This window comes from Aphelocoma coerulescens, chromosome 2, assembly GCF_041296385.1.
Source record: "Aphelocoma coerulescens isolate FSJ_1873_10779 chromosome 2, UR_Acoe_1.0, whole genome shotgun sequence".
NCBI classification, from domain to species: Eukaryota; Metazoa; Chordata; class Aves; order Passeriformes; family Corvidae; genus Aphelocoma; species Aphelocoma coerulescens.
In genome coordinates, this window is record NC_091015.1 from 4,549,068 (window position 1) to 4,567,000 (window position 17,933).

Genomic DNA, 17,933 nt, shown 5'->3' on the forward strand with positions numbered 1-17,933 from the left:
TCTGGACCCGCTCCAGCCCGTCAATGCCCTTCCTGACTTGAGCCCAGAACCAGACACAGCACTCGTGGGGCCGAGCACAGGGGAAGGAAGCATCCCTTCCCTGCTCCTGCCGGCCACACTACCCCCATGCCACCCGTCCGGCCCCGCACGCTGAGGGCGGGCGGAGACAGCGCTGCGGGGGCGGTGGAGAGGCGGGGCGAGCCGTGAAGCGAAAGTGCCGGGAAGGGGAAGTTCGGAGCGCGGCCCGGTCATGGCCACGGCCCCATCGGACCCCGTTGGCAGCCCCAGCCCCAGCCCCAGCCCCGTCCCGCCGCTGGACCTGCACGCCGTGCCCATGGTAGCGCTGAACTACGGCGTCCGCCGCCGCCTCGGGCTCTACCTCAACCCGCGGGCGGCCGCGGCCGCGGACTGGACGGCGCTGGCGGAGGCGCTGGGATGCAGCTTCCTGGAGATCCGGCGGCTGGAGGGGCTGCCCGACCCCACGGCCACGCTGCTGGAGGAATGGCCGGGACGCTGCCCCGGCGGGGCCACTGTGGGGCAGCTCCTCGATGTGCTGCGCCGCTTGGGTCGCGACGATATTCTGACGGACCTGGCCGGCAGCGTGGGTGAGGCGATGGGGACGGGGGGAGCCGGGATAGCCCGGGGAATCCCGGCGCTGCTACGCGAGCCTGCCTTCGGTGCTGCTTCCTTGATGCCTGGGGATGCTGTTCGTGTTGGTCTTTCTGTTCGTGTCGGTCTTTGCTGTTCTGTCCGCGGAGGTGATGTTAAAAAAAAATCCTGCTCAAGAAGAAAAGCCCTTTCCAGATTATGGAGTGACATCCTCGGTGTTCTCACGATGGCTACAAAGATGCTCCAAAGGCTGGAGCACCTGTGCTATGGAGACAGGCTGAGAGAGCTGGGGGTGTTCATCTTGGAGAAGAGAAGGCTCCAGGGAGACCTTAGAGCCCCTTCCAGTGCCTGAAGGGGGCTTATAAAAACAGGGAGAGGGACTTGTTTGCATGGGCGGATAGTGATAGGATAAAGGGGAATGGTTTTAAACTAAAAGAGGAGAGATTTAGATTAGATATTAGGAGATTAGATATTAGATTAGAGATTAGGAAGAAATTCTTCCTAGTGAGGGTGGTGAGACAATGGAACAGATTGCCCAGAGAAGCTGTGGCTGCCCCATTCCTGGAAGCGTTCAAGACCAGGTTGGATGGGGGTGGAGCAACCTGGGACAGTGGAAGGTGTCCCTGCACGTGGCAGGGGGGTCAGAATGAGATGACCTGTAAGGTACTTTCCAACCCAAACCATTCTGTGATTCACAGGAGTTTCACCTGGCTTCCAGGAGAGAAGTGTGTGGTGTTCCTGCTAACCATGAGCCCTGCAAAGTGACCTGGAGCCCTGTCTTATCCCAAACCTTCAATAAAAAAGTTTCTGTGTGTCAAAAGAAGCTTTTGGCCAGGTTAGCCAGGAGACAGATTGCACTGACACCAGACAGTGTGAAAATTACGATGTGTGGATAAAGTGCGATAGGAAGATGTTTGCTGGGGGAGATGAGGGATGTGTGAAACTGGATAATGTCAGGGGAAAAAATTCCATGCAAACTGAAAAAGTTGAGACAGGTCAATGAGAAGAAAAAAGGTCCTTGAGCTGTTCTCATAATTTTTTAGGCTCTTTATATTTTTTATGATCAGAGAAATTCAGAGAGAACCCAGCTGTCATCAGAATGGAAAGTTTTTTGCCAAAGGATTTCCAAAGCCAGAGAGTTCCCTGAAGGCCTGTGTTGTATAATAGAGCTTACTGTGTTAGTGATGAGGAAATAATAAATTTCATTTCCTGTTACTCACGGAGGTAAAGGAAGATGTAGAAATCCATCTCTGTAGAGAGCCTGACCAAGAAGCGATGGAGGACTTCCCTTTGTTCCTGTGGTTCTTCCTATTTAAGATCAAAGTCTGAAATCCAGGTTTTGGGAAAGACAAAAGCATCAGTGTGCTTTATGATCTGCTGATCAGAGGTTCCTAGTAAATTTGGGCGAGCTTCTAGCTGTGGAAAAGATCTGGGGCTTCACAAGATGTTTCCCCCTAGACACCTGGTTTTGTGCAGTGCTTGAGACAGGATGAGGCTTGGGGCAGATGGACCCTCAGCCTGACCAGTGTGACTGTTCCACTTCATTATTTTTGGCTGAGGATTGCACTGAGGGCCTGTGACCTGTTGCTGGTGCTGCGAGCTCTTGCAGAAGTCAGAGATATTTACACTTGGAAAGGAAAGGAATGGTTTCATGTACTCTTGTGCACGGTATTTCCTGATGCCAGGGGCATCTTTGTGTACAACTGGGCCTCGTGCAGACCTGCTCAGGTCAGGTTGTGTTACAGGAGGACTCACTGGGCTCCCACCAGCATCCTGCACTTCCAAGGGATCCTTTACTCTGCTGTTGCACCAGTGAGCTCTGCAGCTGTGCCAGCTGAACCCTCTGAATGATCAGTACTTTCCTGATTAACACTTGTTGGTTTTTTTTTTTAATCTTAAGTAAAGGCAAAGGCTCTTGGGAGTTTTCATCTTTTTCTTAATTCCTGATTTCAAATCTCCTTTTACTTTCAGTTCTTCTGTAATTGCAGTGTAGCAGAGGCTGCAGAGTTTCTTGTCGCTTCTCCAAAGACTTCGTATTTAGATGTATAATTTATTTTTAAACCAAGTCTGTTTGTAATAGATCTGTGCCCATCACTGACCTGATTGGGAAGCTCACAGCAGTGACTGTGACAGGTCTTTGCCCATCAGTTATCTCAGAGTGGGGTACACATCTACTCTGCCTAGGATAAGAGGGTCCCTATTGCTCAACAACATAAAAGCTGCTTTAGGGGCTCCTTAACATTTTACGTGGTCCTGCTGTATGTGGTGAGTGTGGATAGTCAGTGTCACCTGCAGTTGTCCTGGCTGGCAAAGGCTGGGAGTGTGAATCAGCTCCTGTGTGTCTACAGACAATTGCTAAGGTTGGAAAAGACCTCCAGGATCATTAACCCAGCACTGCCAAGGCCGCCTCTAAACCATGTCCGCAAGTGCCACATCTACACATCTTTTAAATTCCTCCAGGGATGCTGACTCCACCATTGCCCTGGGCAACCTGTTCAATGCCTGACCACCCTTTCAGTGAAGAATTGTTCCCTAATATCCAATCTAAACCTGCCCTGGTACAACCTGAGGCCATTTCCTCTTGTCTTATGGCTTTTTACATGGGCATAAGGACCAACACCATGAAAACCTCTAATTGAAAATCCTCCCCAACTATTTTGTGATTTCAAATACTCCAAAGTGCAGAACAATGAGAGCAGACAGCAGAGGTGGGACCTGCTCTGTACCTTATGCCTGCTGTTAAAGGTGTACTGGGATATAGTAGAACTAAGGGGAGGAGGAGGAGTAAAACAAGTAGAAGAAAGTACTTCTCTAAAAATCAAGAGTGATTTTCAGGAATTAATTGCTAGAGGAGGTGGTGGAGGCAGCATCAAGAGGTTCAGAAAGAGGTGAGAGAAATTCTACATTCCAAAAAAACCAGACGGCGTTTCCCTCTAGCATCCCTGATCCATGAAATAGCTATTCCTGTTTTAATGAACTCCAGTGTAAACCCACCATCACAGGAGCCTCTTGGCCTGGTTGTGTGTTTTTGCAGAGGAGGACTGTAAGAAGTACTTGCAGAGGAAGCAGGAGGAGGCCAACCAGCCTCTCCAAGTGCCAGCAGTGGACAGCAGCATGCCGAAGACATCGGAACTGATGGGCATCACCATCAGGGATGATCCATATGGTAAGAGCCCGTGCTGCCATGGGTGCCTGATACCTCATGTTGGAATCGCCTTCCCCATGGGAAGTGTGGAAAACCTTTTTTTTGCTTTTATTATTCCCACAACTTTTCATAACCCAGGCCAGAATGCTTTGGCTGGCAGTCACTGGGCATCTTCATTTTTCCTGTTTCTTTGAGCACAGAGGGAAAGCAACCCTGGGGAACACTTCACCCAGGAACAGGCTGCCACAGAGCCACTGGACACTCCTGGGAGGAGACTTCCCAGAAATATGTCCCTTAGCCCAGCCTGGTCCAGAGCAGCAGCTGCTGAAACCTCAGGGGGTGGGAGTCCAGGGGAAAGAATGTCAGAGGTGGTTTCCCTGCCCTGTCTTTGGCAGGTGGAACCACCTTGAATGAAAAGGAAGTGGGTTTTGAAGTAGGACTGGGTGTGCAGTGAGTGGAGAGAGGAAACGAGTTCTGTATGTGTGCAGCCCTGCATGTGCAGCCATGTGTGCATACGTGTGTGCTGGCCAGTCTGACTTGGGGTGGCCACCTTTGCTGCATGTGTGGACATCACTAACCCTCCCCAAGAGTCCACTGACAAATATTCTGGTGTTTGTACACAGCAGCTTTGCCTGACGTGACCCCCAAGTTAGCGCCGTGCCCCTGCAGCAGTACCCTCAGTTTGACTGACCTGGCAGACATTCCCCTTCTGCTTCACTGGATGCTTCCTAGGTTGGATCTGCCTGCTGGGTTGATACTTTCCTCAGCAGCTTTTAGAGCCTGACCTATTTTTTCACTGTGGTAGGCTTTAACTGGCATAAAAAATTGAATATATCTGTAGTGACACTGATATGGAAAAAAAAATAACACAGTTGGAAACTATCCAGCAGTATTAAAGCACTTAATTATGAGAGACATTGCCCTTAAAATGCAGCACTTTAATATTTGGATAACTGCTAAATAAACAAGAGCTGCCAGCCATTAATGTAATTAGAAAACAGGCCCATTAGGATATGACTTAGGTACCCAGGTTTGACATCTCAGCCGTAAAAATGCCAGGCCCCAAATTTCAAGGCTCACCCCATAGCTCCATGGACAGCAGATGGCAGGACACTGCTGGATGAGGAAATGTTTTGGTTGGGAAGTTTGAATCTCTGTGACCTGAACTAGAGAAAAAGAACCCAGAGCCATGAGCGTATTTTAGATGTGAAACTCTCAGTGAAATCCCAGAGTGTTGGGGCTCTGAGTTGCATGTCTTGGGGTACTCTTCTCCCTCCAGCTCTTCCCAGACTCCCTGTGGCTGGATGGTATTGCCTCCACAAATTTTGCCTGTCTGCATCTCAGTTCCCTTTCCCTGACCCCTGCCAGGCAATGTGAGGAAGTAGCCTGGCCAGTGAAAGCAGTTGGGGCACTCATGTGTGTTACCTCCTGCCAGCCCTGTTAAGGACTGGAGTCTGGGCTAAAGGGCAGCTCATCTAATAAAATGCTAAATTAACCTTTGCAAGTTTGGCCAGAGCTTTTCTGTCAGACTCCTGATTCTGAGTTGAAGTCTGTGGGAGCTCTTGAAAGTTCACTACAGGAGTGAACTTCATTTATAGTAGAAGATGACAGCTACATTTTTAATGGTTTCAGGGAACGGAACAGAGATATTTGATGCCTTCATCTGCTACTGTCAGAAAGACCTCCAGTTTGTCCAGGAGATGATCAGGGAGCTGGAGCAAACAGAGTTCAAACTGAAGCTCTGTGTATTTGATCGGGATGTCTTGCCAGGAACCTGTGTGTGGTCCATCAGTGGAGAACTTATAGAGAGGAGGTAAGTGAACCGTGGCTGTTGGGGCCAGCTGTGAGTGTAGTGGAACATTACATTCATTTTACAGTGATGTCTGCAGTGTGGTGCCAGTGAAACAGAAAAAATCCACAAGGATGTCTTCATGGGGTTTGTTTTATGCTCTTGTCTGAAGAAGGACAACTCAGGTGTTCCCCAGTGTGTCCCTTCATTGTGTTCACGAGGAAGGTGCCACTGTGGTGATGCTACTTATGTTCAATGGCTTTTCTTTGCCTTGTGTGTCTTATATAGACACAGGATCACATAAAGGTTACACAGACAGCCTGGACTTACTGTTTCCTCACTTCTTGGTATATAAGTGTTTATCTGTAATCAGGTTTTTCTGTGTAACATCACTGTATCTGTCAGTTGTTCCTGCTCTGCAGTTAATTCCTGCTGGAACAGGTCCTTCTCCACTGGAGCAATTCAGAGCAGTACATGCTTCTATTTGTGGGAATGAGAACCATCTCCTTTGAAATTTTATTTTTTCTCTCCCCTGCTTCATCTCCAGGTGCCGGAGGATGGTGGTTGTCGTTTCAGATGACTACCTGGAAAGCAATGAGTGTGATTTCCAGACCAAATTTGCTCTTAGTCTTTCCCCAGGTAAGGTCACACAAATATCCCATTTACAATTGCACATTATCATTTTTATTACAGTGACATCTAAAGCTTCAGCTGATGCCAGTGGGCACTGTACCACTGGAACTAACAGGGGCTTCATAACTTGGTTGTGCAGACAGGGGCTTGGGCTCAGTCCCTTGCCCTGCTCTTGACCTTCCTCACGTGGCCGCGAGCGAGAAGCTGCCTGTGCTGCACTGCTCCAGCAGTGAGTGGGATAATGCTGCCTGCTCCAGAAACGTCAGAGCTGCATGTCAGGCTTGTGAAGGGCTTCCAGATTCAGGAAAATTTGCTGCTAAAGAGACAAGTAGTATAATAAATCCAGGATGTGAGTAAAGCTGGGAATTAGGTGACAGGTAATGAACGTGCAGATTTCAAGGGCAGGCTGGGTGGGGCTCTGAGCAACTGGGTCTAGTGGAAAGTGTCCCTGCCTATAGCAGGGGGGTTGGAACTACATGATCTTTAAGGCCCATTCCAACCCAACCCATTCTATTCTATGATTCTTGTAGAGATCCTTGAGTATTGTGGATAGGTAAACAAAATATGGAATGAATGTTCAACTTGGTCGGGAAATTTTTTACATATTTTGTTCTGAATTGAAAAGCCACCAATTTACTTCTGCCAGCTCTGTTCTGATTGCTCTTCTCTAGCCACTAGTTGTTCTACAGTTGTCTGTGTTGCTGGGGACTAAGTGCAGCCCAGCCTAATAGTACAGAGGATCTGTAGAATTGGGAAGAGTATCTGGATGTAAAGTCTTTTCTAGAGGCATCTGACATGATATTATAAATGACATGCCAGAGGTTAGGCTGGAAGCTGGTGGCAGAGACAGGAATTCGCTTCATCTTCCTTGACACACTAATTCCATATGATACCACTTAATCCATTGAACACCCCCAGGACATTGTATCAGCCCCCAGTCATCAAGATTTGTAGAAAAGTCCTTTTAGTTCCTCACCAGTTTCTTGTGGGCATCACACCTTCCATTAGAACAGGAAAAGTTCTAATGTATGGAATGACCTGAGCTCTGCCAATGAGAACAGGGGTGGAAGTACAGGCTTAGAGAAGTCACAGCATTACCTGTTTGTGTGGGGTGTTACTAATGCACAGCAGGGTTTGGTTACAGGCTCTGGGAGCTCCATGCATTATTCCAGCATCTGCTGCAGTTATGAAATCTTGGTTATTTGTCTCATCCCAGTCTCAGTTCATCACTTGTGCTGGGCACAGTGCAGGTGGTGGCAGGTGTCCCTGTGGAGAAATTCCTCTGTAGAAGAGCTGCTCCTTCAAGCAGCAGCAGTCACAGGGAGGGTGTTCTCATCTCGTGGTGTCTCAAAACCAGCAGTGCATGTTAGCAGGGGGATTTGTCGGGGAACATCTGCAGCCTGAGTAATTCAGGATTCAGACACTTGCTCTCCAGGGTGAGAGTTGGTTGCAATATAATCAGGTGATGCACAATCAGGAGCAAACCTGGATCTTGTGATGTGTGTGCTGTGGTGGGGAGGGAGTGGATGCATGATCTGCCTGTGGCTCTGTGTAACCCTCTGCCTGTGTGACCTCTCTTTCAGGTGCTCGTCACAAACGGCTGATTCCAGTCAAGTACAAATCCATGAAGAACGAGTTTCCAAGTATCTTACGGTTTATTACGATTTGTGACTACACCAATCCTTGCACCAAAAAATGGTTCTGGACAAGACTGGCAAAATCCCTCATGCTGCCCTGATGCAAAGTCCTGAGAGCTGGGTGCTCTTGTAACCTGTCCCAGCTGTGCCTTCGGACCAGGGGCGTCATTGACACAGGGTCTTCCACCACTTCAGAACCTGGATCTTTGCTTGGAGCCTGTGACTGGGAACAAAGAACTTTCTCCAGCACTTCTTCACAACTCTGAGGGGAAATAAAGCAACTGTGTGGGTGTTCGGGTTAAGTCAGTGAGCAGCAGCATCCAGCATCTGTGGAGTAAGCACTTTCACTGAAAATACACATTTAAAGATTGTCTGATACAGGAAGACTCTGTTGCAAGCATTAGCAAGACCTCAGAGCCTCAAACTGCAGGCTTTGTCAGTGTTTTAAAAGCTACAGTAACATTGAGGCTTGGTGGGAATTGTACCATGTTGGACAAGTCTGTCTCTCTTCAGGTTGCATTTGATTCAGTGACCTTATACCAGCATTTAATATTCCCAGATATTACTAAATTTTTACTTCTCCTTCAGGAGAAATTCAGTCTTAAAATACATCTTTTCAGTGACAGACAGTCCTTACTACACAAAACAGGGCCTGCTGTTGCTCATTGACTTGACCGAGGTCTGCACCTCAGTGGGTCTGGATCTTAAATTCTTTCACCTTTAAAAGCCTTCCTAAACACAGCAGCTTTTGGGATGCCTCAGAGGCACAGGGCTAAACACTGAATAAGGAGTGTATTAAATTGACATTTGGGCTGTTTAAAATATGGAGGCGAATGTTATATTAATAGGAAAGAGCCTAATTTAATTAACTGCCACAATAATTACTGTATTTCTGTGACTAAGGCTCGGGGCAACGTCAAGACTGCTCTGCTTGTTAGACTTGGCCTTGAATCCTGCCCGTGACTAGTGGATCTCATCAGTGCTCCAGGGTGGAGGTCAGGAGTTCTGCCCAAAGGAGTGTTTAAAGCGATCCATTGGTGTATTAAACAGATTAACAGTAAATATTTACTTTTTAAATTGGGGAAGAGAGGAATCCTGCTTATGTGTCCGCAGTTGCTTGAACTCTGCCCTTTTGTTCATTACTTCAGCCACTGACTCATGTTGATTTTACAGCTTAATGTTTTACTAGTTTACATTTTTAGGGTTGCATCTGGATGTGATTTTTTTTTTTTCAATTTTAGTTTTGTTTTAAAGCATTATCAGGGCTGAAGCACAGACAGAAATGTGCTCCTGCCCCTCCTTCATGCTCCCTGTCAGTGAATGATCCCTTAGAAGGGATGCTGCCAAATCCTGTTCAGGTGCTGCTGCTGGTTCCTCCCGGCTGACAGCAGCAGCCCTTGACCTGAGCATGGTGTAGCTCATTCACGCACATTGCGTTGGCAGCGGGAGCCATTTGTGGATAGACCCATGAGCTGGGTGTTTGTTCTACAAAAATAACTGCTGCCATCGTGCCAAGGTGACATTTGCACCTTCATGTCTTGCTAGAATAAGTGAGAAGTCTGTGGGCACGGGAGGAGGAACATTAAGTTGATGAGGGGTTTCTGAATAGTTCGTCTTCATGTCCTATTGCCCTGGGGCCTCTCCTGCAGAAGTGGAGACAGCTGCTTGCCTCGGGCTTTCTGCATAATCATTAAATGTTAATTATAGAAGAGCTTCACAAGGCTGCTTGATCCCCAGGCGCTCGGCGGGCTCGGTGAATTCTCATACTCTGGAGAGTATATAAACATCAATTATGGGTCATTACTCGCAGGACCGAACCAGAGTCCTCCTGCCTGGAGAGCTGGAAAGGCTCTGGTGGCTCGTTCAGGGGGAGCTGATGCAGAGGAGCCCGTGCTCTGGACGCTAGAGGGAGGCCATGGCCCACGCTGGCACCCTGCGAGGGAATGCGGGTGGAATGGGGAGACACGGCCGGGATGGTCCAGCAGGGCACTGACCCCTGTCTGGTATGGTAAAAAGACAAGTGGGGTCTCTTCTCCCCCTCGCTCCCCTTCTGAGCAAGGTACACCAAAACCAGCGAGAATTTTGGCAGCTTGAACCTCGTGCGATGTCTTCTGAGTCCTGATGGTTTGGGACTTGGCGTGTTGCAAATGAGGGGAAAATAACAGCAGGAAAAATGATGATGTTTGTAATAGATGATTTGGTGATCGCCCAACAGGGAAGGTGCCGGTTCTGGATGGGAAAGCAAATGCAGGAGCTGAATTCTACATTTTCTGACTTCCAATAGATAAATGCCATATTCCAGTTAATGGTGGAAGATGTTGGGATCTTATTACCACTCTGCTTGTGGTGCCCTGGCCCTTCTCTCTGCTTGGCTTGGATGCTGGGAAGGTCTTACTGTTATGGGTCTGTTGCTTTATTACAAGTTATTATTTATCTTACAGGCTAAAATAATTATTTTGGGGTAAAGTGAAGTAACAGCCCTAAAGCATAAAATATACTTTAAATATGTATCCTCTTCTATGTAAACCCCAGAGTTTATGCACTTCTGACACTTTCATATCTGCCTTGTCACAATAACTTGAAGTGTGACATTGTGAATGATACAAAATGTAGTTGTTGTGAACCATTTGCCCATTTCAGTGGCATTTGGGGTTCTCCTGCCCTCTTTCATGCTCAGTGGAAGGTCAAAATTTTTGAAAACCTTTAAAAAGGGATTTATAAAATTGGTGATGTTACAGGTTTTTTTCTATTTTGTCTCTGTCCCCCATTGAAATGGTCTTAGTTGAATCTGTTAGTGCCAAATCATTTATTTTTATATATAGACATATATTTATATTAATTTTGTGTCCTGATGAAAAGGGGGAAAGCATCTGTGCTTATAGGCATCCTGAAAATAGACAATGTTTCTGTTTTTCTCCTCAAAAACCCAAACTTTTGCTACTTGTGAAAACATTTTAAAATAAAGAATGAGAACCCAGCAGGCTGAATCTGCTTTGTGGGCATTGAAGAATAAAACTGTGTCTCAAAATGAAGTAAGTGAAGAATGATATGGGATAGTTCTTTATTTTCTTTTAAAATTTTGGCTTCATAACTTCACCAGAGGGGGTGGTTGGCTGTGCCTGGGAGAGAGAGAAATAGAGTTATGTCATGCCAGGAGGAAAATTTTATCAAGGAATTGTACTTCAGACACATGGTTCCCCTCCAGGTCTTGTTTATGGGTTTGTGATCCGTGTTGCCATCCTGGATTTCTTCAGCCCTGGTGCCCATGAGGCTGGAGGGGATGGAGCCAGGGCTCTGCTGGGATGCTGCTCCTGTTCCACACCCTTTCTGGAGGCCCCAGCAGGGATTATTACAGCGCAGCAATCCGGGGGATTCTGCCAGCTTTATTTCCTGTGGCTGGCAGTCGTTCCCAGCCAGGGAAATAACTTACAAACCCAGCAGCTGTCAGGCCAAGGCCCTGCTACACGAAAAGACGAAGGATCACTGAATCACGGAAGTGTTGGTTGGAAGGAATTCCTGGAGGTCAAGGCCGAGCTGCTCTTCCCAATGGGAGGGGCCATACACTAAGCCACTTGCAGGGCCACATTCCCTATAGAGCATATGAAGTCGTGTCTCTGCTATGGCTACTATGAACATATGGACAGTAGTGTGCAAACCATCCCTGGATAATTATTCTAGATGGAAACTGCTGGCAAGAGCAGCCTGCCAGGAGCGTTCCATTCCCTGGAAGTGCTGGCATCCCATCACTCCCAGTACATCTTCACACACTCCCCTGTTCCGTGGTTTGGAGCAGTTAATGATTCTTGGCCATATTTGAGCCTGAGCTCTGATTCAGGTGAGGTTGAGGGGTCCAGCTGCAGTGGCTCTTTTTCAGCTGTCATTCCCCTTATGATGAAGAAATATTCCCAGTTTTACTTTGGTGCAAGAATGTTGGTGCCATTTCCTCATGTACTGGAGGACAGCATCTATCTGGTGAAACTGCTGCAGAATGCTCTTAGCTTCAGAAAGAGAGGGTGAGAGGTCAAGTATTGACCTCGATGGATCAAATTCCATCCTTCATTTTCACCAACGTGACAAGAGTTGTGTTACCATGAGGGAGGCACTGCTTGGTCCAGAGGCCACATTTACAGGAATAACATTAGCAAGGGAAGAAAGTCTAATTATGCATAAAAAATAGCTGGAAAAATGTTGCTTGAGCATCCTGGAAACAGATCTTAATAAGGCAATAAAAAACAAACCCCACAAGGTTCGCACTGCTGGGAAACATGCTCATAAGGCTTATTAAAGAGCACCTCTGTCAAACCATTTGGGGCTTTACAACGTCCTGTGTACAAATATTTCGCTAAAGATAATTTTCTCTAGGTGTTACAACCATTTCCATATCCCCACTAGGACTTTGAGATGACTTTGAACCCAATCCAACCTCTTGATCAGCACTATCAAGCCCAGCCCTGGAAAAACTTGTTTATTTTGCAACAAAATCTGCAGTCAGGGGACTGAATAATGTTGTATTCACTCTGGGGCTGTGCTGCTCTGCAAAAGGTTAATTAATTGAAGCTGTTTAAGTCTTAAGCAGTTTCAAAGTCTGACTTACAAACAATGCATTGTCTGTTCTGCAGCAGAACCCAGCTTAGCAGTGCCTTTCCTTCCTCCTGTTCCCAGTGCTAAAGCTGCTCATGCCATGGCAGAGGTCAGGGCTGTCCTTGCCCACCAGACAGCCTGATCCTTCTATCTCAGCTGGATAGATGGTTTCCACAAAGGCAGGGGATGCATCCCTGCAGTTCAGAGCATGAAGGTTGTATCAGCTGCACATGGAGTTTCTCCTACCTCACAGCCAGTGGAGGGGTTTTGATTCCCATTTCCCCAATTCCTAGTCTTGCTTAGGGTGGGTTTTGGTGGGGATGGACTGGAAGGACAGAATGAACGTATCTGTGTTGGCTCTGCAACGCTTAACTATGGCTCTCTAAAAAAGGTTGCTTGCAACTTTTTCCTCCTCTTGTTTCCACACACCTTCCCACCTCCTTGGAGAGTGGGACAACGTGCAATGTGTCCAGCTGAGCCCAAGGACAGCACAGCTATTCCACCCTGAGCTTCCAAGCTTCCTCTTCCCAGCAAACACGGAGAACCCCCAGTGAGGAAGCAGGTGGCAGATGGCTGGAGCACAGAGGCACTGGGAGGAGCATGCCAGCGTTTCCTCAACAGCCAAGCATCCAAACCCTCCCCGGACCAGACAGATTTTGCACAGCTCTGTCCTTCCACCCATTCCTGCAGGGAAAGAGTGAAGCAGCATGTCTGGCTGGGTGCCAGCCTCTAGGGAAAGATGCTGTGGGTCCTGCTGGCTCCTAAGCGGAGTGGCTGCTCATTCACCTTTGCCAAGAAAGCAGGAGGGCTCTGCAGAGGAGGCAGGGGGTGACACAATGCAGGACCACAAGAACACTTGCTCCAACCCCAGTGAGAACTTGGAGGCTCAATGTTACCAATCTTCTCTGGTTTCATAATGAAATCCAAGTCATGAGGTGATAAAATAGGTCTTTATCCACTGTTTAGGATGCTAGTCAGGAACTCACGGGGAATATGTTCAGGCAAATGTGGGGTTACCATGAAGTGAACTTTCACAAAGTTTTTGCAGCATTTTTCTGGCTCTGATCTTCAGCTGTGTCTGCCTTCTGTCTGTGTCAGCAGAATGAGATGTATGAGCTGCAAGACCTGAGGTGTTTAACCACTCATGTGCCAGTCTGTGGACTGTTGCCTCTGAAACAAATACCATTTAGGAGGGGAAAAACTGGGAAAACAAACCTGGAGTTCCACATGCTCTTCCCTGTCCCGCTGGAGCCATGGCAGACCCTGCAGTCAGCTTTACAGCAACATTTTTTAAAGTATTCAGAAATCTGGGTGACTGATTTAAAACTACTGAATCATAGAAGATTTAGTGTTTGATTTTTGGCAGCACTTGGCAGAGACTCCCCAGTGAAATATACAGGGAAATGAGATTTCAAGTGCTTTCAGCAGAGGAATAAATTGGACATTGGCTTTAAAATATCACTATCTCAGTATCTCTAAAAGCTTGCCCAGGTATGTAAAGACCATAATTTTTCAATTTATCACTAAAGGGCTTTTGAGATCTTTAGAAAGGCAAAGAAGAGAAGCATCACATTTTTTACTTTAAATCTATTTAGTCTTAAAATTAATATTCCCTGGTTTTCCTAACAGTTACTCTCTTGCCTCCTCGGTGCCTTCACCTCTCCTAGCACTGCACCTGGCATCTGCTCAGCTGGGTTATGTTTTTGAGCATCAGGAGTGGAAGCTTTTCAGGTTCCCTCTCAGAATCTCGCCTCATCAGCATGCTGCTCTTGGCAGACTCGCTTGTCTTCAGCTCCAAGACATGCATATTGATCAGTCACTTCCTTTTGTTACCTTGCATCCTGCCATCGATTTTAATTGTTCCCTACTGAAGAGGAAGCATTCAGTACACGTACTATTACCAACGATGAAATTTTTGCTTTCCACACCTTTTGCCAGGCGGTGCCTGTGCTCAGCTCTCCAGAGCTGTGGATCTCTCTCCCTCTCAGCCAGCAGCAATCTGCACAAATTATGCAGCAGTCAATTTGTGGCTATTAAATCAATTTCTGGTTCTCTGTGACAGCTTTCCCTGCCACATGATTTCACACTTCAGAGGTTTGTTTCTGAGGTGCCATGTGGGTTTTTTCTTTTTCGAAGGAGTGGTGGTGGTAATCAATTTATTTTGCAGATACCTTACTCGTGTCTTTCCAGATCCTATTTCCTGCTGCTCTCCTTAAGGGACTTGTACAACTTCAAATGACTCCTAGCGAGTCTCCTCTTGTGGCTCCTCTCTGGCTCCTCATCAGCCCACAGGGCTGTTCCTGGGCTGTTCCCTGGAGCTTCCTGCTGCTGAAGTGGAACAGCTTCTCCAAGACAAAGCTGCAGCTTGGTCCAGTACCTCCCATCCCTATGGTGCAAAATACCAAAGCTGGGAACTGCTGTCATTCATTAATTCCTCTCCTTCTTCATTCCAAGATACCTTCCTAGATTGTTCCCATCTTTTAAAAACATTCCTGCACTCTCACAGGGCTTTCATTACAAATATTTCCTGAAGGCTCTGTGTGGAAGGACCTTGGTCCCCTCCCACTCTCTCTGATACTAGGTTTTCCTTTAGATACACAAAAAGGATCCTATTTTTAGCAGCTAGCAGTCAATGGCACAGGAATTCATGAGTAGGGAGGAAAGGATGTGAACTATCCAAATATATATTTTTTCAAATGAGATCTCTTTACATTCCTATTGCCACAGCAATAAGCCACGAGCCACTGTTACACTGAACTATTAGACCATTACTGTAAACTTATGTCACTAGAATCTGCTAATGTGAACTATAAACCTTGCCTGCCCTCTGCTTTGCTGGGTTTGAGACGATACTGGCCAAGGATAAGAACAGTATTCCCTCACAAATTTTATTCCAGGCAAGAAGAAGTGAATGAAATATTATTCAATCCTATCTTTCTATTCCTAGGGTGTCTCTTAAGAGAACTCCTCTTACTTCACTGTAATGTTACAAAAAAAGTTTTATTTGATTTCTTCAAGGTTTCCCAGATGTAAATTGGGGTCCAAGCACTCCCAGCTGAGAGAGTATCCATGCTTGTACCATCTGGGAGCAGCAGTGTCACCTCCAAACAGCTGCTTTCTGTGCTCAGTCCTGCCATGGCCAACCCCTCCCTGCCACTTGCTGTTGCAGCAGAGAAGTCCCAAGTGTCCCTGGATACTTCAATCTCCTTCCAAAGGTCTCTCAGGGGTTATGTCCAGACTGAGTTTTTTTCTAGAAGAGTTTTGTTGAGTAATAAAATGTTGGAATGGTCTTAAATACACACACAAAGCTTTACATCATAGTACCAACAGTCCTTGGTCATCCTTCATCAGCTGCAGAAGAGTCAGGCCAGGTGTGTCCATCAGGGTCTGGCTGCTTGCAGCAGGCTTATTTTGCACTTTCAAGAATCAGGGAAAATGCTTTGAAACACATTCTCATCCGCTGTCCTGGTCAGCTGCTTAGAAAATGCTTTATGATGGAGATTTACCCTCCACAGAAGAGGCCAGTGGGAAAACCTTTCTGTCCTCAGAAGCTGTGACATTCCCAGGGTGCAAAGAGGTACAGGCATGTGAAGTGTCTTTCATTGGCTTCTGTAAAGACAAAGAGGTATGAAGAAAGCATTATTGTAAACCAGAGCAGAGCAAGGGCTGATAATTAAATGGTAATTCAGGTATGTGGTAATCAAGATCTTGTTATAATTATTTCTCAAGCCTGGCATTGATTTTATATTAGATTGGAAGGAGGCAGCAAGGCTTTAATTTGTTACAGAGAGGGTTAAATGGCTTTCAATTTATGTACTAAAAAAACCATAAACTTAGCAGAAAAGAGTAAGAAGAAAAAAACTTGTCTTGGTCATAAACTCTTTGCTTGCTTCCTGGAGCTTAAAATCTGGGGGATATTTTCAATGGAGGAAGTAAGAGAGCAGCACAGAGTTTCTATTGAGAGGCAGAGTGTTGGGATGAGAAGTGTGTTTGAAGAGCAAAAGCTGATTTCAGTAAACACCCTGTGAGAACCAGAATTCACCTGTTAAAACCGGGCCTTCAGCTACTTGACTTCAAAGTGACCTCAGAGCTGAATTTAAAATGGCTCAGTGACGGGGTGGAGATACAGGGTAGCACACAGGATCACTTAGGAAAACCTGCCGGTGTGGTTTAGACTGGAATTCAGCTTGTGGTTTGAAAACAACTGTTATTAAAAGCTTACTCCAGTTGGAGGGTTTGAAATCACTGCTGCTTCCTCCACTGCAGGGTCCTCACCTCAATTCTCCAAACCCAAAGCAAAGCTGCCAGGAGAAACCCCTGGAGATCAACTGCAGTGCCTGCCTTTGTTTGTTGGAGAGGAAACTGCCTTGTACTTAGTTAAGTAATCAGCTGCAGTTTGATAGAGTAAGGTCCCTTCAATAAACCTGGAAGCGTTTCCATGAAGAGAGAACAGCGGGCAAATTCTGCAGTGGAACAAGGTCAGGCATTCTGCTCGAGGACAGCGCCTTGCCCAGCTCTGAAGGCAATCAAACGGGCATTGTTGGGCTTCCCTCAGCCCAGGCCTGTACCAGGCAGCTCCACAGGCACATTAACTGCCTTTGTTTGCACCAGCCCTGGGAGCCACTGCACTTCCACATAGGGGTTTATGGTGCCTTAAAGAGCCTTAAACCATAAACACGGCAACAAATGCTCTGGCTCTGAACACCACTGAACTGTGACAGCAAATGCCTCTGTGTGGCTTTGCTGAAAGAGCAACTTTGGCTTAAACTCTAACAAGAAGAAAATTATATATCTGAGAGGCTGCATGACTAGAAAGATTAAATCTGCAGGGCCTCGATACACAAATGGGAGTTTAAATTAGTTTTCTATGACCCAAGTGTAAATGAAGTTAGTTTATGTTCACAACTGTGATGATGATCATAGAATCATAAAACAGTTTGGGTTAGAAGGGACGTTTAAAGGACATCTAGTCCAACCTCCCTGCAATGAGCAGGGACATTTTCAATGACATCAGGTTGCTCAGAGCCCCATCCAACCTGACCTTGAATATTTGTAGGAATGGGGCATTACCATTACCTCTTTGGGCAACCTGTGCCAGTGCCTCACCACCCTTGTGATAAAAAACTTCTTTCTGATATCTCATCTAAACTGACAATCCTCCAGTTTAAAGTCATTCCCCCTTGTCCCATTGCAACATGCCCTGCTAAAAAGTTTGTTCCCATTTTTATTACAGGCCCCCTTCAAGTACCAAAAAACCCCAGTAAGATCTCCCTTGAGCCTCCTCTTCTCCAGGCTGAACAAACCCAACTCCCCATAGCAGAGGTGCTCCAGCATCTTTATGGCTTCCCCTGCACTTGCTCCAACAGGTCCATGTCCTTCCTGTGCTGGGACCCTGGAGCTGGATGCAGCACTGCAGGTGGGGTCTCACCAGAGTAGAGGAGAGGGGCAGAATCACCTCCCTTGACCTGCTGATAAAATCCATCCACCACCAAGGACCCTTTCCAGGTACTAAAGGTAGCAATGTCTGTATGCTGGACAT

General features: G+C 46.8%; 1 protein-coding gene across 1 annotated transcript; it reads left to right on the plus strand.

The window, feature by feature from the left end:
* The first annotated feature begins 206 nt into the window (after positions 1 to 206).
* On the plus strand, positions 207 to 10,857 carry MYD88 (MYD88 innate immune signal transduction adaptor). Its single transcript, XM_069006323.1, has 5 exons — positions 207 to 605; positions 3,644 to 3,775; positions 5,387 to 5,567; positions 6,091 to 6,182; positions 7,760 to 10,857. Exons 1-5 carry the CDS (start codon positions 251 to 253, stop codon positions 7,912 to 7,914), a joined length of 915 nt encoding a protein of 304 aa, XP_068862424.1. The 5' UTR covers positions 207 to 250; the 3' UTR covers positions 7,915 to 10,857.
* The last annotated feature ends 7,076 nt before the right edge of the window (positions 10,858 to 17,933 follow it).

Excerpts from the sequence above, each read along its gene's own strand:
- MYD88 (XM_069006323.1), top strand. The coding sequence starts at position 251 with ATGGCCACGGCCCCATCGGACCCCGTTGGCAGCCCCAGCCCCAGCCCC. Across the intron at positions 3,776-5,386 it reads CATCAGGGATGATCCATATG|GGAACGGAACAGAGATATTT; the intron begins GTAAGAGCCCGT and ends TAATGGTTTCAG. Across the intron at positions 6,183-7,759 it reads TGCTCTTAGTCTTTCCCCAG|GTGCTCGTCACAAACGGCTG; the intron begins GTAAGGTCACAC and ends CCTCTCTTTCAG.